General features: G+C 33.8%; 1 protein-coding gene across 2 annotated transcripts in view; it reads left to right on the forward strand.

Annotated features, from left to right (window-relative positions):
- Positions 1-21,935, forward strand: part of SCFD1 (sec1 family domain containing 1) — a 49,127-nt gene extending 27,192 nt beyond the window's left edge. For both annotated transcript variants that reach the window (XM_062494198.1, XM_062494200.1), the window contains 11 exons: positions 1,333-1,429; positions 4,872-4,942; positions 5,800-5,879; positions 6,433-6,495; positions 7,445-7,520; positions 9,685-9,738; positions 14,320-14,372; positions 16,892-16,925; positions 18,132-18,197; positions 20,798-20,866; positions 21,812-21,935. In XM_062494198.1, coding sequence (XP_062350182.1) covers positions 1,333-1,429; positions 4,872-4,942; positions 5,800-5,879; positions 6,433-6,495; positions 7,445-7,520; positions 9,685-9,738; positions 14,320-14,372; positions 16,892-16,925; positions 18,132-18,197; positions 20,798-20,866; positions 21,812-21,835 — 687 coding nt within the window. In that variant the 3' untranslated portion in view covers positions 21,836-21,935. The remainder of the gene's footprint in view (positions 1-1,332; positions 1,430-4,871; positions 4,943-5,799; positions 5,880-6,432; positions 6,496-7,444; positions 7,521-9,684; positions 9,739-14,319; positions 14,373-16,891; positions 16,926-18,131; positions 18,198-20,797; positions 20,867-21,811) is intronic.
- The last annotated feature ends 1,151 nt before the right edge of the window (positions 21,936-23,086 follow it).

Genomic DNA, 23,086 nt, shown 5'->3' on the forward strand with positions numbered 1-23,086 from the left:
CAATACTCAGAAGGTGAAATATTCTGATAGCCTTACACTAGAGAAGTACTTTTTTTTTGAGAGGTGGTAAAATAACTTTTTTTAAATCATTTTAGTAGAATTCAGAAATTTGTGAAAGTCAGACTTCTAAAGTATTTATGTACTGTCATTACAGCAACTACTGCACTGGATAAAAGATGCCATAGCAGTTTTAAATGCTTTGGCATTATCAGGCCAAATTTCTCAAATCATTTAACCCAAGAAAAGCAAGGTGACTCTTGCTCACTCTGGCAATATCATTTCAGTCTCACAGCGGGGATGATGTGGAGCTGACACACTTCCAAAGCAATGAGATGGAGACCCACTCTGCCAGTCTCCAATACACAGCTGAATCTGTTCAAACATCAGGATTTAGTTAGTTACCAGATACTAAGGTTTTGCAAGCTGAGTAGCTGTAACATTTATTGCAATGCTACATTTTAATGTTCAAACACACATAATGATCTGCATTGTAAAGGAATATTTTAAAATACGTTTTGGATTGCCTTTTTCTATTTTTAGTTTGTAAGATCATGATCAATAAATGCAAAGCTTGTCTGTTTGTGCAGATGTGCTGCAGTGCAGTCATTATTTGCATGGCCATGTGATGTCTTCCATAAAGCTTTTGCCTCAGTAATTTTATATTGTCCCTGTGCCATTCTCCCTAAAAAGGATTTTCACAACATCTAGATGTGTCCTTGTATAATGAGAGACTTCTTTTCCAGTGTTATCAAGATAATCTAATTATAAACTTCTCCAGCTTTGTTGTGAGTGAATTATTGCAAGCTTTTGATCTGAGGTAGTATTTCAGTACCAGCCCAAGTTGGCAGTTGCCAACATTTCTTTGGGATTACACCTTAATGTATAAAGGAATTTCTCACATTTACCTGCATTGAATAATTGTCTTGTGGTCTGAGAGCCTGAAGGTTCAGAATAAATTGGACATAATATTCATTTGACCATTATTTTTTCCTTTCCCAATGTAGCAATGTGTATGATGGCACGTAGTTTTCAGCTGTGGCAAAGCCATAGATGAAAACAAAGCTTCTCTTCAAGTTCACTATTTACATCAGACAGCCCTTGCTTAACTTGCTTTTTCACTTTTAGTATGAAAATTAAATACACATCAACTTTCTGAGAGTTAATAAAAAGGCATATTATAATGCAAACATTAGTTACTTTTACTGATTATTTGTTTAAAAAGAAGATTTTTTTAAGCCATCTTTATAACTGAAACTACATATCTTTTAAAAGAGGAAATAAATATTCTTTCACAGTTTAAAGATGTTAACCCTAACACTTACTCTTAAACAGAGTCGAAAGCTGGATGTGTATTTTGAATATGAGGAAAAAATAATGAGCAAATCCACTCTGGATAAATCTCTTCTGGACATGATTTCTGACCCAGATGGTGAGTACTTTAAATCTGAACTTGGTATAAAATTTGTTAAGCTACACAATAAATCGATACCTGCTTGGACTTCAGGGTTGGTAGAGAGCGACCTGTGCAAGATTTGTAAAGAAAACAGCTTTTGATTGATCTTTAGTATCAGTCTAGAGAGTTTAATACTTCAGTTGAGCAATATCCAAAATATTAGCAACTTCCGCAGCTCCATTAAAAAACTTTCCTAACCCCTTATTTATGAAGGTCAATATATTTTATTTTTTGTGCTTTTCCAGTATTTAGTAGTGTAGCATGGCATTCTGTGGTCTGAGCAATACTAATTCTTTAGAATCCTACTGCATGTTTTATAACATATACATACTTCACAAACACAATGAAAACTTCACAGAATTTGATTAGGTCATGGGGCTGTATTGTAGGTAGCTCCTGCTTATGTGAGGAAAGAGATAAATGGGAAACAGATGAAAGTGGAGAGGAGGGTTACAAGATGTAAATTGGCCAGGTCACTGGGACTCACCTGAAGTTTTACGTGTTGATTCAGCTGTGGCATGTCTGTTTTCATCATGTAAGAGCACGAGCAATGCATCCCAGCTTCTGTGTCAGATGTGGGTCATAGATATCAGAGCATTGCACACCAGGGGTGCTCAAATTCTCTATTAGCAGGAGTCAGTGCGGGTCTTTCTCTGAAAGACTGAGACCCAAATGACTTCTCAGCTTTTTGTACTATTCCAGCATCAGTTCTTCTTTCAATCTGTCTCACAGCCTGATGTGTGTCATAACCCTCTGATGGATTTCGGTATGATCTGATACCAGTTGGCTGTAAGAAAATAACGTGCAGAGCAGAATTATAAAGCTTAAATTATGATCTCTGACTTGTCTGCATACTGGCAATTATGTTGGCAAACCTCAGGCATTTAGAGACCTGGGGTTCCTGCTGTTTTTCCAGTTTGCTCTTCAAGAAAATGTTTTGTTACTGCATGATTATGTGTATACACATACATTACAGCTACATACTGGGCGTAATGCCTGCTTGGAGTTTGTGTAATGATTCATATTTATAGAAAGAGTACATACATCCTGCTGACTTTTTACAAAAATCTTTTAATAGTGTCCATGATATATATCAAAAAGCAGTAAGAGGAATAGTGCACAGTTGGTAGAATTCTGAGCTAAATTTTTAAGGATCTCATAATGGGCCAAGTCTAGAAAACAATAAATTTTCAGAAAATCTAATGTCAGGCATCAATCTGTAATTCAGTACATACATTCTTTTTTAATATGAAGTTCCTAAGAATATCTATAATCTGTACTTTTATTATGCATTGATACAAATTAGTCCTTTTCCATGTTCAGAATTAATATTTCGTGTACTGCTTTGATTTTAGCTTTTATGTTTGCATAAACTTAGATATGAAAACAAATTTTTATGCTTTCTTGTATGTCCTACTGGATCAATTACTTTTTACTGGAATGCACATTTTCTATGCCATTTTAGATTGCAGTGTAAAGCAAATTGTTTTCCAAGCCTGATGTGTCATACCAACATTGCTATTAGCAAGGTTCCTGGGTTTTACACAAGCAAAAGATTAGATTCACAAGCTAAAGTTTTTCTTCATAAGCTAAGTATTCAGATTTTCACAGTACTGTGTTAGCATGTTATATACATTTTCTAGGTTTAAGTTTATGTAAGAAAAATATTTAAGTTAAATCACAGTGGTTATTTCTAGGTATGCTGTCTTGTAAAAGTGTCCAGCCTCTTATTGTGTGATTCACTCAGAAATACCTGCAGAAAACATTTTTAAGGCATAATACATCAAGTCTTACTGTGCTTCCACTGGTGAACTATTTATTGGCATAATGTGTGGGGGCATTTTTCTTACGGATGATGGGATCTGCAGAGCTCTTCATGGAAGCATTTAGATATGACCACTTAACAGCTTCAGTCTTCAGCCTCCCATTTGTTACTGTGTTGTTCTAATCTACCACTCAGGACTATTAGCTGCCTCCCAGTTTAGTGGGTATTGCTGTATCCTGGAGTAGTGATAAAATGGGAAGCTAAGGGCTGCCTACTGGTTTTTCATTTGAATATAAAATTGGTCTGTTTTAGGTTTGCCAAGTTACATTTTCTTCAGAATGTTGAGCGTTTTGCTTCTCTGTGCTGTCACAGATTGTAGTCTAGGAAAAAGTAGTGAATATTTGGCAGGCAATTGACCTGAATCTTACAGCTGTTTATCACAGCTTTTTTTTTTTTTTTTACCTAAGTGAATTCCAGGTGGATCTCTACCTTGAAAGCTGGCTTTTGGTTTAGCTAATACAAAGTTTCTTTAGTTTTTGTTCTTCTGACTTACTGGTATTTGGTAAAGGTTAGTAAAAACTACTTTGCAGAGAAGATTGTACCAAGTCATAAATGTTCATTATGACAGCACTTACTCTTAACTTCTGCCAGACAAAATATATGCTCACTTATAAATAAAAATTGCAGATAAGATCAGATGGTCTCCTGCTGACATTATCCACATTCCATAATAGGGGAAAACAACCCAAAACAAACAAAACAGAAATAGAAAAATGGGGAGAAAACCTCTTTTTCTTACCCACAAGTACAAGAAAGTGCAGTCTTATAAAATATTGTCCAAAAAGTATCAGGCTTTGATAATGAATTTTAAGTTGCAATGCTTGTTTTGAGAAGTTGTTCTTCTGAAAACTTCATTTGAAACTATTGTCTTTACTAACAGTGATTCTCTTCTAGAAAAATAAAAAGGATAGTGTTCGAAATCTTATGTAGTGGTTTATAGTCTAAGTAGTGGCTACATCAGCCTTTTGATCTGGGGAGATGAATTTTGACTGCATATGAATAATGCTTCCCAAGAATGGGAAGTGGTTTTCTCCAACAAAAGAGGATTTAAGAGGTGAAATCCTTTTTGAAGGCAAGTTGGAAGTTCAGGGGTTCTTCTCCTGACCGGAGGTTCATATAAGTGCTTTTGCAGTCCTCAAGTATTTCAGTACAGTGAACCATAGAGCTTTGTAAACAAATTGTAGAGCTGAAAAATAATATGCTGTGGCTTTTACTTCTATGATTCTTCATTAGTCTGCTTTTTCATGGACCTACTTCCACATAACATTTGCAGTCTCCACACAAAATAAGTCATAATTTCTCTACATAATTTATTTAGTAGGTTATATTAGTAATAGTATTTACTGCAAATAAAAGGGGAAAGTGTAAAACTTTGAGAAAAAATGAGCACATCTAGCCCAACTCTTAATAAAATTGCTGTATGTCTTTCTACCATTTTATACATTGAAGAAGACCATGGTTATTTATTTAGTTATTTATTGCCATAACTAAAGATCTGCATGTACATATGTGTGGCTGCTGAAGAACAGTTAATGTAGCAGCATAGTTACAACTGTAGTTTTTAATTCTTTTTTTTTAATTTTCTTTCTGCAGCAGGAACTCCTGAAGACAAAATGCGATTATTTCTCATCTATTACATAAGCTCAGCTCAGGCACCTTCCGAGGTACCTATGTTCTTTGCAGCTTCCAACACCAGGTTCTACCACAAAGGATCTTTCTGTTTCATTTCAGCACTAAGTAGATATTTCTGTTTCTTTGCAAAGGGAAGTATGAAATGCCCAGGAAATTCTAGAACTTTAAATAAATTTTGTGTTATTGCTAGGAAATCTACTCACAAAGCTTTAGCCACCATTCCAAAGGATATGAATGACTAGTAAGAAGGAATATTATATTGTGACATATTAAGGTCAGAATTACTGCAAGACATATCTTACCATGCTTTTTATTACTCTCCTCCACTGCCCAAAGGAGAAGATAAAGCAAAATGAAAGTATTACTCATTTCACTCCATCTTCATATATTCAAGAATGATTGAGTCAGTTGACTAGCAGGTGAATGAAGGAAAAATGCATCTGCCAATATCTGAATCATTCAGGCAACAATTTCTTCATCTTGCTTTTGAATTTAAAAAGTTCTTACACCATAGAAACATCTGATGAAAAAAAAAGTTTGGTTAGGCAAATAGGAAGCATTCATATTAATGTATGTTAGCTCCTCTTTGTTTATTATTTACTGTTTTGACATTCTGTAGCAACCAGCATTCTGTTGATGCTAGTATAAAGACTGTTCAAAAGTGCACAGGATTTAATTCCACAAGCACTGCTCAGTTTAATAGGATCTGCTCATAGCAAATTTCTGTACTTGGTTGGAAATGGAATTAAGACTCATAATTCCTTTTTAACTTGGGTCAGTGCTATAACTTTGCACCACTTAATTAGTATTTAGATAAGGATGTCTTGTCTTTGTACATGGAGTTAAGAGTAGCTTCAACCTTTTACAATTCTCCACTTCCTGGTTTCAGATTGACTTGGAGCAGTATAAAAAAGCATTGATGGATGCAGGGTGTAACCTCGCTCCTTTGAGCTACATAAAACAATGGAAGTAAGTAATTTCTTTTTTCTCCTATGTGAGGCTAACTGGCTAATACAGAACCCAGCATTGTATTCAGGAATTATGTCTTACTTCTCTTAAATTGTAAATTATCCTTAAACATTCAATTGGTATAAGTTTTTACTGTCATTGTTACGGTAATACATGCAAATATTATTTTAAAACTAAGATCCAGTAGTGTCATAACACTATAGAGCGTGACATGTAGTAGTGCCCTTAATGATCCAGGACAGAAACAACTTATTGAATTAAATGAAAAGTTGTGCTAGTTCAGACTGCAAAATTGTTTTAGTTCATACAAAGGAGTCATGTTGCATATCAGTTATTGTAGTTTTATATGGTATCTGAATGAAATATTTGTCTTTTAAATATAAAATCTAATTAATATTGTATTTGTAGGCAAGAGGGATGCATATGATAAATAGTTACTTCCTGAAAGAGTTCAAAATGCAGAAGTTTTTTCGCTTCTATATGTGTAGAGTGGAACATTCTACAGAAGTATGTGCCTGAGATAAATATTTGATTTCTATCCCTACTTTCACAGAGCTTTCACTAAGATGGCTTCAGCTCCAACCAGCTATGGAAACGCCACACCTAAACCTTTGGGGTATGCTTTTGATTATTTTTTTGTAAGCCTTTGGGTTCTTTTATCTTATTTTACTAGTGCTGAAAGTGTGGTTAGTGTTATACAGGGCCCAGAACAAAACATCTCCTTATTTGTAAAGTTTTTAAGGTACATACAGTTACAAGCACTCATCGCCCCTTAGAGTGCTTAATACACACAGAGAGGAAAATAAAAGGATCTGTGACTAAATTCACAAACTATCTTAATACAGTGCTCTCTGCACCTGCACATTAAATGCACCCTCACAGGAGAAGAATCAGCACCAGGAACTGGATCTATGACAGCCATCACTTTGAGTAAATTAAATAGTCAATGGGAGAAGATAAAAACAGCCCTGCTGTTTCATTAGAGTATCCTGGACTGGGTGTCTCTCTGCTTATTGAAAGGTGTAGTTATTTATTCCAAGACATGAGAAAAAAATTACTGTGCTAACATTATATGTACCCCATACAGGATATAGGACTTAGGTCTTTCCATTCTTCAGAGGATTTCAGTCCTCATTACCAACTTTACTTTCAGGAATGCCCTGTCACTGTTGTAAGGAATCTATGGCACATTATTGTTAGAAAGAAATCCAGTGCTGTTTCACTTGGAGAAATTGCTCTTTGGTTTGTAGGAGACACTCTGTTAACCCTGGTGGTTAAGATACCCACTTAAAAGGAGCACTCAAATCCTTACATTACTGAAGTTGTAAAATACACTGTTCAGTGCATTAAAGACTAGAACCCCATTGATAGGTGAGGATCTGTCTGGTAGATTACAAGTGTATTCCCACACACTTGCCGTGTGATATGAAGAATATGTTTTATGACAAACCAAATTACTTTGTACTTAGGTCTTATTGACTTTATGGGGAATTGGATGTCAGTATAAAGCTTAAGAATACAAATTTAAAACAAAAAGATTTTACACATCACTTTTGTTTTTTCAGTTTGTTTTCACGTGTTATGAATACAGGATCACAGTTTGTAATGGAAGGAGTGAAGAATTTGGTACTGAAGCAACAAGTAAGTCTAAAAAAACAATTTAAAAGTCTATCATGAGTATTGTGAACATTTCCAAAAACAAGTTTCAGTACCTTTGTCATATTAAGAAAATTCATTGTACACTGATAAAGTAAGCATAAATGTCTGTTTATGGATAGATCTATCACTTTGTAACTTCCAGATATCAGGTAAGTAACAAAGAATTCACATTTTCTTTGAAAACCTCTTTGTAGCAATTAAGACTGATTTCAGCATTATAAAAAGAACAGCTGTTGAAATACTCAAAGTAGAGCAGACCTTCAAAAACAAACAAGAAAAAGCCCTATCTGTATCTTTACTTAGAGCTACTTGCATTAAGTTAATCTATTCCAGAGTGATTAAAAGGCTGAAAGTGTTAGTTCTCTGTTTAGTTACAATTAAAACACTTCTTGTTTTCCCATATAAGTGTAATGTACAGCAACCATAATCTTGTAATGTGCATGAAAATACCAATATGTTTATAATTACATGACCACCTTCAAATATTCACTTAACTTTATAAAATATTTCTAAGCATAACTTGCATGTAAGTGTACATGGCCCCAAAGTAAACAAACAGCAATGACAACAAAAAATTAACTGGTTGTATAACTTGTCACTGGAATGTTGAATTGTGGTTCCCAGAAATCTGCTTCTTTATAGAGGATACATTATTTTTTCCAAAATGTACCTTTGTCAGATGGCAATAAATAAATAAATACTTATTTACAGTTTAAAATCTTAATTCTGTAGTATTTTCACATCAAGATTTCTGAAAAAACAAAGATTATTCATCATAATATAATTTAGTTGAGTCAGAATTTAAATTAGAAATACAATATATCGGAACTAAATACAATGAAATATTAACTAAAGGTTTGTCCTTTTGACCTACTTAATCTTATCATTGTACTGTTTGTTTACTCAGCTTTTTATACACATAATTTATACATGAAAGGTATCAGCTATCACAGAAGTTTAAAATTGGGGTCTCAGTTTTGTGGGGTAGTTAATGAAGTTAATTCTGCAGGAATTTCACTATGACTAGAATGATAGGCTGCATTGCAGAGTTACAACTCAGTGGTATATCATGAAATATGATTGAGGAAAATTTAAATATGCAGCTTACCTATGTGTTATATTTTATAGAGAACTCTTCAGATAAACTGTTACTTGTAATAATAGAAAATAATTCTGTTCTCCAAGAGGTTTCCTACGCTTCTTGTATTAAACATTTTATCAGTTCTTTACATGTGTGGCTTTGAAGAGTTAATATTACTATGTACAAAATGGCTTGCATTGTTTAGCATTCTGAGTAAGCAAAAAGCCAGTTTGCCAATGTTTTCAGGATATGCTTTTTCTGGCTTTTAATTTCTTCTCTAGGTATTTTAGGGTAGCCAGATAAGAAGCCTTTCTTCCTCATATGTGTAAACCTAGTGTAGGTCTGTGGTATTTCTACTGAAGCTAACTTTTTTTTTTCCTTCAGTAATTCAAGGATTCACATGGGTTTGCCAGTGTAATATGTAGATCATCCTTTGGAATGCCCTCTTTTGATACATTCTGTCAACAAGACTCATTTCCAATCCTGTTGCTATGTAAACTCACCCTTAGTTTATTATAACAGAAGTAGTTTAAGTCTTTAATATTCAGATCTTTTCTCCCAGCTGACATTCCTTATGGAAAATAAGGAACACTGATCTTGTATTTCACCTCAGTTTATTCCTTTGCAGGTCATCCAAACATTTGCTGCCAGGGTTGCTTTTTTTACCAATTTCTTTGGAGAACATTAGTTCTTTTTTAGAACCACACAATTAATTATCAGCATCAGCTTTAAAATTTTTTCCTTAACTGCTGTGTAGTTTTTAATAAGAATTTGTATTTGATCACATCTGCATAGGTTGGTAATACCTAAGTACAGCTCTGTTCCTATCTTCACAGTTTTTTTGCGCTCTGTGTCTTATCTTTATCCCCTGGCTATATACATCTCAGATGTTTGCAGTTTTTTACAGAAAAATTATTTAGGTGATAATAAATAAGCATAACCTTTACAAAGCATAAGAGGGAAGCCATTTAAAATACCATTTCAAATGCCTTCATGAGTAAGAATGTGCCTGGAAATAGTTCTTAGTAAGCTTTTCAGCATTCCACCAATTAATATGTTTTACAGAATCTGCCAGTCACACGTATTTTGGACAACCTTATGGAGATGAAGTCAAACCCTGTGAGTACAATTGCTTTCATACAGAGAGAGGTGTAGCAAATGAGATCTTAAGGCTGTGATACGTAATATACTATGGCTAATTTTTTTTGTAGTGCAGTTGAATCCAATCATGCTGTATTTCAAAAATAGCACCATTTTCATAGCTATTTAATAAGATCTCTTTCATTAAAATAGTCTAAACAATGACAATTTGTTGTGTCTCATTGGAACTAAAAATTTTTAGTTTTTCCTATTCTGAGCTTCTATTACAGTTGTGCTATAAGCTTCTGTTGCTCCTAAATTTCTACATTAAGCTGTGGACTGAAATTTTCTTTGCATTAGTATTTTTTTTTTAAAGAGCACAGTTGCAGAAGTGAAATATTTACAGAGAGTTGTGTAGGGAAAATTACATTTGCCACATTTTAAACTTTGCTTTGTAGAGAAAAATATTCTAATACTGGTTCAGTCATTCTGTTTGCAAGCAGAGGTGTTTTTATCAGAAAATTCCTCTTCTTGCCTTGTTTCTGTGAAAATTTACTCAGACTATTTTAAATTTTTATGTTACAAATTTTTGAAATGCTTGTGTTAGCTCCACAGTCAAGGCATTTACTAGAAATTACAACTAGAAGTAAGCCTGAGGGCTTATGCATGAAGTCATTCTTTTGATATATTTTGTTCCTTATATACAACCAACCTGTACATGTACTTGTCCTGAAAAAAATCACCTCTTAGAAGTAATTTAGAAAGCTTTAATATGTTTACCAGATCGTATCAATCTTCCTATTTTAATGCCATCAGTGTCAGTCAGAGAGATACAATTGTAATATCTCACACTGGTTAGTAGTTCTAAAGCATTCTTCTTAGTCCACTTTCACCTTTGTGTATTAACTGTATGTACAGAGAGAAAAATAATTATAAAATATGAAAATTATCAACATGCAAGTAATCCTTTGTTTTGTTAAACTGTCCTTCATAGATGATATATGTCATGATTCTTAGCAGATAATTTTTTTTCTCTTAACAAAGAAATTGACACTGTTTCCAGTGTTAGTGGATTGTTGTTCCCGTTTTAAAACTTGGAAAAGATGTACAGGGCTAACTTTTATTTAGTCAACCAGCAGAGGTCACCCAGAACACTTACCATAGACAGCTGAAATTAAAGCTACAGATAACTTACGCGAAGAATTAAACTTTTTTTTTTTTTTTAATAAACATTAGCTTCCTCAGGCTACAAGTTTAGGAGTTTATTTAGAAAATTTTACAAGTCATATGGGGTTTTTTTCTGACTTGATTTTTACACATTTTACTTAGTAGAAAACAGCTACCAGCACTTTGATAATTTGGAGAAAACATTGATCTTCTCACTTAAAAAAGCAGCATTTGGGCAAATCTGTCAGGCAGCAGCTTCCTATTCCACTGTCATGGCAGAGAATGATAGGGCACAAAACAGGGAGTCCCTGAGCTTTTCAAGTTGTAGGAGACCAGGCAATCCTTAAAGACTGATTTCCTAATCTGCAGGAAAACTGACAGCAAATTTGGGAGTAAGTTTCAGCTAAAGGAAGCAAGCCAGAGAGTCATTGTGGAATGTGTTTAGACTTACTGTACTATCAACAGAAGTGAAATTGTATCTGGAAAAGGTCAATGTGTGGAAATACACCATTGTGGCTTCAGTTCATCTTCTGATGTGTGGGATCCTTTTCTGTTCCCCAGAATAGAAAACTATTGCACTGCAGGGAAAACATAAAGGGAGAGGAAAAAATGTTCAAGATTTTATTTTTTTGCAACACAGAAAAAAGTCTCCTGTATAGTTCAAGAAATCTTATTAACCACAGTAATCAGTGTAGGAAGTGTACGTACAGATGAAAGTTGTATTGCAAAATTAGAGCAGATTATTGAGAAGTCAAACAATTATTACAATGAATGTAAATTATGTATTTTCTAGATATTAACTGCAACAATAAAGGAAATATATGAAATGTACACACAACTTGTACCATAAACATTCACATATATTATTGTCAGTTGAAATCTTAAACTTATTTAGAATGATATCCTGTGCAAAACTCTGGGGGGTTGTCTGTAAATCACTTTGTGTGTTGCTTGTCTCTGCTGTTTCTTTTGTCTCCCTGGCAAGGACTACACCCATGCCACCCATGCTTTCCAAGTTTTTCAGAAGCAGGAACAGCTAGACTAGATCTTAGGGGCCATAATACTATCCTATAACTTTTTAATTTTTTCTAGATTGTTTAACTATAGTTATACCTTTTATTGAAAAACATATTCAGAAATGTTCCTTGATGACTTTAAAAGTAATCAGTTCCTTGTGGGTATTTTAAATAATAATATTTTTTGTTAAAAGCATGATTTTAGACAATTACTTTTAAGGTTATATTTTAATAAAGGAATATTCTGTTAATAAAACTAAAACATAGTTGCTCTGTTTTGGTGTCATTAAATAGACGTTGATTAAAACCTTTAATCTTCATAAACAAACCAAAGTATACACAAATTTTAATCCATAGCTATGAAATTCACCATCATTTACTATGGAGTTATGGAGATTCTTCTAAGAATCTTCTAGAAAATGGTTTGATTACTGAGTGAGGAAAATATTTGAGAAGTCAACCTTTACAAAATGGTTTAGCCTCTGTCAATACAGTGTGTACATTTGTATTGACTTAAGAAGTAGATAGATCTTATTTGTGATACATATTAATGACACTGTATTTTGGTTAATACTGTCCCTTTCAGTGTATATGGTACCTTTCAGAGTTAGGATATACCTTTTATGCATTACAGAGAAAAATTCTGAAAGTAGAAGGTTTCCTTAATCCAAATTAGTCCTGTTAGATTATGCAGAAAAATACAGACCGAAAGTCAGTGACATTTCTATGGGTCTTTTTCCATTTTAATTTGAAATATTGAAGCCTAAGCTTATACATTCAGAAGTATTTCTTTTCTTCTGGAATTGCTTAGGGAAGTCACAGATTCAGTTGTGTGTAAGGAAAGCACTATACAGTTGCTTTTATTGGCAGAGTAGCTATTTCTTAAAGAAAATAAAATCTTCTAGGTTTTCTTTTCCCTGCATCCTCAGCACTGATTTCAGCAGGAATAGCATATTTAAACTGCAGCAATGGAAAATCCCTAGGTTATCAGATTTCTATTGCTTTACCACTTTCTGTGTGTCTCCCTACACAAGCCCACAGTGGAAAAACACGGCAGTAATACATCCAGGAGTAAATGTTTGTAATATGTTTATTAACTCTGATTTTTAGTTCTGTCATTACTCTGTAATTTACTCTAATAAGCAGAGAAAGTGCTTCCCTTTATCCCAGGTAAAGGTTTCTCAAATACCTCTCAGTGTTTGAGTATTTTAGTCTATCTATATCTGCCCATTCCCATCTCATTTCTCCAGAGTCACTGTACCACCTTTAGGTACGAAGCTGCAAAATCATGAATGCTGGCAGACTCCAGTAGTTGAAATTCCCAGTGGAGCATATAAAAGCATTTTACACAGATTCAGTGGGAAATTAGATCTAAATTATTTTCTTTTTAAAAGCCAAATTGAAGGATAGGAGAGTTATTTTATGTAATTATATTAAAGTTTGTAATACCAAATAGATTTATTTTGTGTGTGTGTAACCACCACACATATATTAAATACTTCTACTATTAGAGGTAGTTATGCTATGTGAGCTCTAATAAATTCCCCAGATAATTTGTCTACTACTCAAGAAGTACTATTTCTGCTCTACTGAATCATCAGCATTCAGAGGTCTTTGCATGTAAGCATGTAGATAAAATTAACTGTAGTTCTGCATGCAGTTTTATCAACAAACTAACCTTCACAATACCTGGATGAAATTGTAGTATAGAAACAGGAGAAAGCCAAAAAGTTGTCAGAAGGAGTTACTAAGAAGTTTTGTTTTTCATCCATAATAATTGGCAAAAATCCTGCTTGTTGCCAGTAAAAATATTGGAAGAGCCTCAGTGTTCTGTGTGAAGAAATTTTTTTCTGTAGTTAAGACATTCAAACTTTTCAAATTCTTGTGCAACTCATTTTTTCTTCAAGAGCTTAATTTTGGTTTAATAGTAGTCATAAATCATGAAATGAGAAGGGTAAGTTACATAACAGTAGCAGATTTTAATCTGTCTTGTCCTTAGCACTCACTGCCACAGAAGTGTTGTGTTTTATAATGTTAAATCAGTAGCAGATTTCCTTAACCTGGAGAATTTTAATGTTTACAACTAACCATCAGTGTTCCTCTAAAGCTGGTAGCAACTTAATTTTTCTTTCTGCTCACCATCTTTCTGTTGGGATTTATTATGCAACCAATGTATTTTTTGGAAAATGTGCGATAGTTTTTAGGTGAACCAGAAATAAAAAGCTCAACAGCACCCTTCATAGCTTCTCACTGTTGTTTATTCTGTACTGGTTCAATTATATACAAACTTTTCAAGTACTAGTAGACAACACAATTAATGTAGAATGATGTGCTGGGAAGTCATACTGGTTTGAATAATGTTTAATATAATATATGCAAGCAAAAATTGATTAGCCAAAATTCAAATCTTTTGAGATAAAAACATACTTTTTAATAGGAGACAGATGACTACAGGTATTTTGACCCCAAGATGCTACGAGGCAGTGACAGGTGAGTTTTGCTTCTTTCCTTTTACTCTGTGGAAAAACTAACTTAAGAAATGTATTTTATTTTACTCGCTGACTGCAAGTAATTATTTTAATCAGTAATTCTAAGTCAAGACAGTTGGTCTTGAAGGAATTCACAACTGGGAACTTGGATCAATCAGATAATTTTTTATAACACTGCAAAAAAATCTAAAAAAATAAGTGCTAACATGTGCATTAGTTTAGTCACAATAATGTGCAGTAGTATTTAGCAATAATAAATGTTAGAGTTCTTCATAGTTGTACTACTTGATTTCTTAGAAACTTTGTGAGTTTTCACTGTTAAGTTAAATAGTCATTGGATAGTGCACCAAAACTTCTTTGTCACTTAAGCAGTTAAAATTTTGATTTGAATACAACCCTTCTTTAGTAATTTGTTAATAAGTTTGAAAAAAATTATTAAAATATGTTTGTATACACTTTTGTTTAGGTAGGTGCACATTTTATGTTAATCTGCATATGAAGGGAGGCTTGGATAATAGTTTATTTTGCCAGTAAAAGAGAAGAAGAGGAATTACATCAGAAGTTCATACATCTATATTTTTACTTTGTATCTTTTATTAATAATTGTCTGATAATCACACCTAATCTAATATCCTAGCAACAAAGAAGATACTTAATTTTGATATTCCTTCTAAAAATAACTGTCATCAAACCTGTGGGAAAACAATAATCTCATTTTGTTGCACCATTTTTTTACAGAATCAGTGTGGATAAAGTTGATCCAGGCTTGGTTTAAGTTATTTGCATGAAAATTATGTCTCTACTTTGTTCTTGAAATATGAAAAGTACAAGGACATAAATTTCAGATATTATGTATGCTTTATTGAAAAGTATTACAAATTATACCATTTCATAGATAAGCAAATTTTTAAATTATCAAAAGAGAAGAAAACTAGTACTTTATGTTTCACTTTGATTTCAGCTGTCACCAGTTTGGTGGTGCTTTTTACAGCATTTCTGGTGAATCTTGTGCAAAAGTGCAAAGATTTATTTTAATCAAACCAAAGGGTTTTCCCAATTTTTTGCCCACTCTTGTATAGTTCTTACATTGCTTTAAACAATGTAGTAATACTCATTTACAGCAGTTCATAAATGTGGCATTCTGTGTAGTTATAATAGTCATCATAGGGAATAGCTTTTTATTTCTTCTTTGGGATTTGTAGATAAACTCAAGTTATATTCCTTATATCATATTTGGGCATGATAGCAAAACTTATATAGTGGTTTGTCTAATTCTCCCTCCAAATATTTTTGTAGACAATAGCAACATATGTTAGCTGTATTGACAAAATAGTGATGTAAAATAGTATAATTAGTAGATTTAATTTAATTTAAAAGTGACTGATTTTATTTTCTAATCTACTCCCATTTTAAGAAATACTGGCATTTCTACTTACTATATTTTAAATAGAGTAATAACTGCAGTGCTGTAATTCAGTCTTAGCAAAACAGTATCTTTCTATCGTGTGTAAAGCCTACCTCAAGTATAAACAGCCTTTGTCCTCTGAAAGGATGATACAAAATGTATGTGGATTTGTCATACCATACTCGAAAGATGAGAGAATTGGGGAAACAGTTCTACTTATGGGAAGTCTGTAGTATTCCTGACAGACAAAGCAACACATTGGAGATAGCTATTCCATTTTAAAACCTATGCTTCTGATAAACTGGAATCTGTGTTGAGTCAGTTCTTTTGGTCACTCAGAGAAAACATTTTGAAGTAAAGATGGTTTGAAGAGGAAAATGAAGTGTTTTTAAGCTGTGTTAGAACATAAGATGTATTAGACTGCCTGGGGCTACAGGCTGGTATGGGGCAGGAGGGCAGTGGTAGCTTGAGAGCAAAGGGCAGGAGAGCAGACTGACCATTCACAGCTTTTTCTTCACTTTCCCCTTCCCCTGAAGGTGCAAAAAGGTGCAGGAAAAGAGGTTTCTTCCCCTCTCTCTGCTACCTGCCCATGTATTCAAATGGAGAAGAGTCTGTACCACCCAAACTTGTAATCTCCCTCTTCCTCCCTTAATGTTTCTAATCCTACATATCTTCTGGCTATAGTCGTTTTTGAGATTTGGAAACATCAGTAAGTGTATATGCAGGCACTGCAAGGTGACTGGCTCACCTAGCTAAGATTGCAGGAGGCAGGATTTCTAAGTGCCTTGAATTGTGCTTACGCTGATAACATTTTTTACTCTTTGTATTTTCTCCTAGGTAACAGCATATATAGAGCTTTTAAACTTGGGAAGAATTGTCATAAAGCTTATTATTTGAACACCAACATTAGAAATTATGAAGTAAAATTCTTATTTACTCATGTATTCAGTCCTGTAGAATGAATTAATTTCCATAACAAATGGAAAGACAGTTACTGTTCTATTTTGTATTTTTGTCTAATATTATATATAGTAGTCCATAAATATGATGGGCACATTATGCTTATTTTGTGTTTCTCTTAATGTGTAATGCAATCTGTGTTCTATTTTTTATAGCTCAGTTCCAAGAAATAAAAATCCATTCCAGGAGGTAAGTCACGTAGAAATTATTTTTCAATGTTCATATGTTAAAAATAAATAAATCCTGAAGTACCGTCATTTTTGATGATTATAATTAAGAAAGTGAGAGTTCTTACTTGCAAAAAAAGCACTTTGACTAATTCTATCTAGTATTAATTATAATTAGCTCTTATTCTGAAGCTTTTCATCTTCAAAGGACTGTGTAAGTATTAACTAATAATGGTGAAAAAAATGTAGAAAATTTTCTGACAGTAATTACAGGGACTTACTAATATCATAATTGAGTGAGCAATTTAAACCCCCCATTTTTAGACCAGGTTTTCAGAATGCTCTCTAGATTTAATCTTTGTCCAGCCTTAAACAACAGCATTGATGTAAATGCCTGTATTAATAATGAATGTTATCATTTCATACAAATGCCTGTAACTTTCAGTATTTTTCTACATAAATACTTACAAATAGAAAACGTCTTATCTGATCTTACTTCCAAGCCTCATAAGCAAAGTATTTTCCTTTGCAATATATGAATGTTTCAGATTTTTCATGAAATGTCCTAATTATCCTTAGAAACAAAAGAAATATCATGTGGTATCCTAGACATATGTATGGCTACAGATGGTTGTACCAAAAATGTCCGTAGTAAGATAAAGTCTATATAAAATTCATGTAGTGTGGTCAAACAATTTTGGATAATGAATGTTAACAACAGTAATACAACTATTAAGTCTCCTTTTTCTAATCATGGATTGTTCTCTTCTAAACACAGCCCAGAAAATACTGATGGCCTTTACCTGTAATATTAAAAATTATTACCAGTAGTAGGTGGGAAAGGGAAAATTATGAAAAAGTGTATTTCTTTATTATAGAAGTGTTTTATTTATGGCCCAAATGAATTCTTAAACATCCATGGAGATAGTTTAACTCTTCCTGTGGTCACTGGAGACATCTCTGGGAAAAAAAAAAAGGAGCATGTTGAAACTGTATATGTATTGAGTATGTCTTAATAGAAGAGAGTGACATGTTAAAAGCTTTTAGCTTGCTATTCTGCATCCTACCAAAACTTCAAATATCTTCTTTCCGACAAGAAGCGGTGGTTCTGTATCCAGTTTTATAAGACTGCAGTGTGATTGTTTGTAGGGCTAATTATCTGGTATGTCACTACTGAAATTTTAAGAACTTGAATGCTTACTCTAATAATATGCCTGTTTCCTTTTAGGCCATTGTGTTTGTAGTTGGAGGAGGCAACTATATTGAATATCAAAATCTTATTGACTACATAAAGGTATGTATACTTCTGTTGGTTGTAGTCCTTAACTTACTGATAGAAACCGGATAGAGCATGTTTTCTGTAATACTTAGTATTTAGGAGAAAAAGTCTATGAAGTTAGCCTTAACATCCTTACTCTATACAGAGTCTGGGGAAAAAAAGGAATGTAAGAAATCAGTAGAAATTGTGGATTACTAATTCAGACCAACAAAGACTTACTGTTTCTGGTATTTTGCTTGTGTTAATCTTTGGAGTTGAGTAAATAAAGTGCACTCTCTTTTATTTTGTGTTCATACACACCAACGTGGTTGAAAACTGTCCGCAGATGTAACAAACTGAATTGACCTGTTTTAGAGTCCTGTTAGTCATTTTCATGTGCTGGTATTAAATAAAACAGCAGTAGCATATCATAACCTTAAAAGTAAGGAACTGCTCCAAATTCTCTAGTTTTCATAAATCTTGCAAAAGAGATACCCCAGTGTTTTTTTGTATGCAACTTTGCAATATGGAGTCAGTTCAAACTCAGACCTGCAGATAACAGCATTTTATTGTATAACAATCTTACTTGAGTATAAAGTAGGTTATTTCAGACACCAACATGCAAATACTATGCTATCTGTTAAAGCTAATATCAGACTGGCACCACTATCTAAGCATTTATTACTTAACCCACAGTTAGAAGTTTTCACTACTGAGTTAATAGGAGCTCATTCTTGTTAAACTGCATCATTTAATTCTGTGTAGAAATCATACAAGGTGTCACATGCACAAGTAAGAAAATACATAACCAACTATGTAATTCTGGTGTAACAAATTTAATTTCTCTGGTTCTAACTGGCCAGATGAGCAGAACACATGCATATCAGAAACCAGTGGATGGATAAAAATAACTAAATCATTACAGTTCCTGGGAGGCAGGAGTGGTATTCAAGCACTTTCCAGGAATTAAAAAAGAATGCCAAACTAACTTTAGTAAAATCCTGAAGAAGGAAATAAATTATTTAGCAGCAGCACACCATTCTTTCTTCCTGAACTTAACCTTGTTCATGGTACAGTTTTCCTGTCTTCTGGTAGACTGGATTGAGGCTTTTCACACAAAAGAATAAATACAGAGCATTAGTCAATGAAAAACAGTTATTCTACAAAGCACATGAGAGTTTTATGTCCGGGTAAGTTTTGAAGAATGCAAAGTCAGACTGTGTGCTGAGCTTCTCCCTCCAGCAGGCAGCCATTTTGGAACAGAGCTGGTCTGGATAGAGGAGAGGATAGGAAGAGGAATGTAAATTGAAGAAATCATTTAGATTTACCTTAGTACTCATCACTGTCCTTGATAACTAATTCAGTGTGACATCTGCCTGTGGCAGAGGGTGTTGTCAAACGTTTAATTTGCTCCTTAGCCACTTTAGCCCAAAGCCACTTTAGCTACTTTATTGATCCAGAAGATGTCCAAGAGAATGAGTTGCTTCCTACTAAAAAAAATCTTCTGAATTCCCTAGTGGTTAGTTCACTTCCCTGATTGTAGCTTCATGGCTGCATGCTGACAGAGCTGAGGTTTGCTGTGTATGTGTATATACAGGGCACTTGTGTGATGACAACTTAAACACTCAGCACTTCATACAAAGTGGCAGGAAGCTGAAGTTTCAGAGGAATAAGAGAGCAAACAGGAGGTCATTTTTCAAACAGAAGGAACTGAAAAGTATGGAAATGGTAATGTTAGATATTATGGAGAAGTTGAACCCACGCTTTCTTCTTCTGGAACCTGGGAACAGAGGTTTTTCATAACAGTTGTCACAGCTGAAGGGTGCTGTATGTTTCTCCAATCAGACTGTGTACTTGAGCAGTGGGAGATGACCTCCCAAGGGGGAAGACTCCCTCACCTTTATTCCACTTAGCCCTTTGCTCTTGAAAAACAAGGTTGGTTAATGAAAACCTTTACTCTCCGTCCCACCACCTGGAAACCTGCGTGGCTCTCCCAGGTGACACAGCCTTATCCAACAAAATTTGCTTTTCCATGTGGTAGACTTCCAGCATCTGTTGTTTCCACAGATGTAGCTTATTAATTATTCTCAAATTCAATCAGTCTTTCTCCAGAATAAAAAAGAGAAAAATCAACAGCTCTGTTCTTGCAAGCAGATACCACAGAGATTTTTATTCACAGCTTTATTTTTCTAAGCACTATCCGTTTTGCCAGTTTGCTTCTGAAAGCACAGAGAAAGTATTTTGAAACTTTCTAAAACAGGAAGCAATGTTCATTCAGCTTTGACATTCTGGGATTTTTTTGTAGAAGAATTAAGATAAACCTTCAAATCTAATTGTTTGTAGTTCTGTGCTAGAATGGACTATCTCACAATGTCAAAAAGCAAATATTTATACTGTCATTAAGGTGGATTGTGCCTTAAAATAAATGTGTTGTCCAAGTTCAACTCAACATGCTGAAAATGTGTCATCAGAATTGCAAGCCATAGGAAGCCTCCAAGAGGAGGCTAGGATACTGGTGTGTGCACAAGTATTTAGTATGGCCTTTAATTTCCCTTTGTAGAGGCTTCAGAAAGTACTGCTTGTTAATCTGCTACTACTCTGAAACAATTGATTTCTTAGGGACTTTTCTTTTTTAGGGTAAACAAGGCAAACATGTCCTGTATGGCTGCAGTGAACTTTTTAATGCTACACAATTTATGAAACAGGTAGATAACTTCGATAACCTCTATTATATTTGTCACTTCTGTATACGTAAGTTGATTTATATAACTCTCTGTCTCCATGGATTTTTACCAAAAAAAACCCAGAATAAACTGTGAAAGATTGTTGTATGTTTTTACTTGCTTAAAGTGGGCTTTTGAAGTCATTCTTCTAATAAACTGGTGACAGCCTGTTATCAGTGTGAGTTCACACCAGATAATGCAGCTAAACAAGTTCATAATAATTGTCTTTACATTAATCCTACTGAAAAAAATCGGGTCAGTTCTTGGAACTTTCACAAACAGCATCTCTTTCCTGGGTTTTCTTGCAACTTTTTCAAGTTACAAGATGTTTAAACCTTTTTCCTCGTTTATGAATATCTACAGACATACAAATATAAAAGTACTGGTCTAGTGGGAGCTTGATGTCCATACCTATACTAAACTCTGTCTTTTAGTGCTGTTAAAAACGTCATTACTTTTCTATGCCTTATTCTAATACAAATACAAAATAAAAATCATTTGTGATGGTCAGCAAATAGCAGCCCTTCAGTAGTACTTTTATGTGCTACTAAGATGGGAGTAAGTTGTTATTCAAAACTACATTTTAAAGAAATAAATTAATTCTTGTTGCACTTCAAGGAGATAAATGGTACTTGCTAGCTTTTTAACTCCTCATTCACCTTAATTAACATTTTTGTCTTGACTTGTACACACTTGTACAGTGTGTACACTGTACCTTTACTTCATGAGATACATTCAAGTCTGAAAAGTTGCAGCTCAGGTCTTCTCCTCTGAGGTTATGCATTAAATATTCTATCACCTGGAGACATTTGGTTCTCAGAGACAAACAAAGCATATAAGACAGAAATATTTGCTGTATGAACTGGATATTAGTTTGACTGACAGAATAAGATTAGCAATCTAATGACTTTTTCTCTTCATGTTTAGCTTTCCCAGCTTGGCCAGAAATAAGACTGAAACACCATTACCTGGATGGGAACATGACAACAGAGAATTGTTGCAAATTCAGTATCTTCTTTAGTTTTCTCCTTATATTAAAACTTAAACCCATTTCATTAATATGATAACTTTTTAAAAAACTCTGTAATTAATACGGTGTATATCAGCATTTCAAGAAATAAAAACTTAAAACCTGCTGTGTTTTTGGTGGAGGTCAGTTTCACTATTATTGCATTTTAACTGCAGTATTAGCTATAGTATATGACAGAACTGTCTGAAAAGTATGGCATTTTCAAGTTCTGATATGTAAGTTTCTGATACTGTAAGCAGGACAATAGCTCTAAGAAAAGGTCAAATCTGTCTTTAGGAGTTATGTTCTTCTTGAAAGCCAGAATATCTTTGTTTAATAAAATTCAAAGGAGCAGAACTGCCTTTCAGGACCACAGACAAAGAGCCTTAGTGTAAGAGAACTACTTCTAGTTCTTACCCTTTTATTTTACCAAAGTGATTTGATTTGTGCAGTCTTTGCATTATGGTCAAAGGATGTACTGAAGGAATCTTCAAGTACAAGTTTCTGGTACAGTAATTTATCTTTTCTCTTAAAGTTAAGAGAAGATTGCTTGCCAACATAGTCAGTTAGAAACTGTAAAGCTGAAATCTTTAATTATTTCCTCTGCACTTTTTATTGTAACTGCTTTGACTGTTATGTTTGGGAAGAACCCAAGTCATAACTCACAAAACAGCTCTTAACTTGTATAAGCACATATTTTAAATACAGTTTTCAACAATTCCATTAGGTAGGGGCAGTTTAGTAGTTTAAAGAATCCAGTAATGATAATTCTGGAGAATGTATACAAGAACACAGAGAACATAAATTCTTTTTTATAGGTGGAGGTCTCTGCCTTTAGAAGCCTCCTCTCTGGAAATACCTACTGGTGAAGCAATAATATGACTTCAAAACAAGGCCTAACACTCAAAAAGAGAAAACATTTCTTGTGGATTTATTAGCAAAATGTGAAAATTACTGGCTTACTATAAATTTTGCAGTAGTGCTTTTTTGCACTGTTTTTCAATGTTGAATGTTAGTTTTGCACTAAGCACAATGCCCTTTCCTCAGATTGTTTCTCAGAACATCTGTATAAGAAATGCAGTTGAGCTATTCCTTAAAAATATAGCAAGAATAATATACGTAATCTAGACCATGTTATCACAAAGTTATAATGTTTCTTAATTATCTAAGTGTTGTAATCTACTCCACAGTAT

The sequence above is a fragment of the Cinclus cinclus genome, chromosome 6, assembly GCF_963662255.1.
Source record: "Cinclus cinclus chromosome 6, bCinCin1.1, whole genome shotgun sequence".
NCBI lineage: Eukaryota > Metazoa > Chordata > Aves > Passeriformes > Cinclidae > Cinclus > Cinclus cinclus.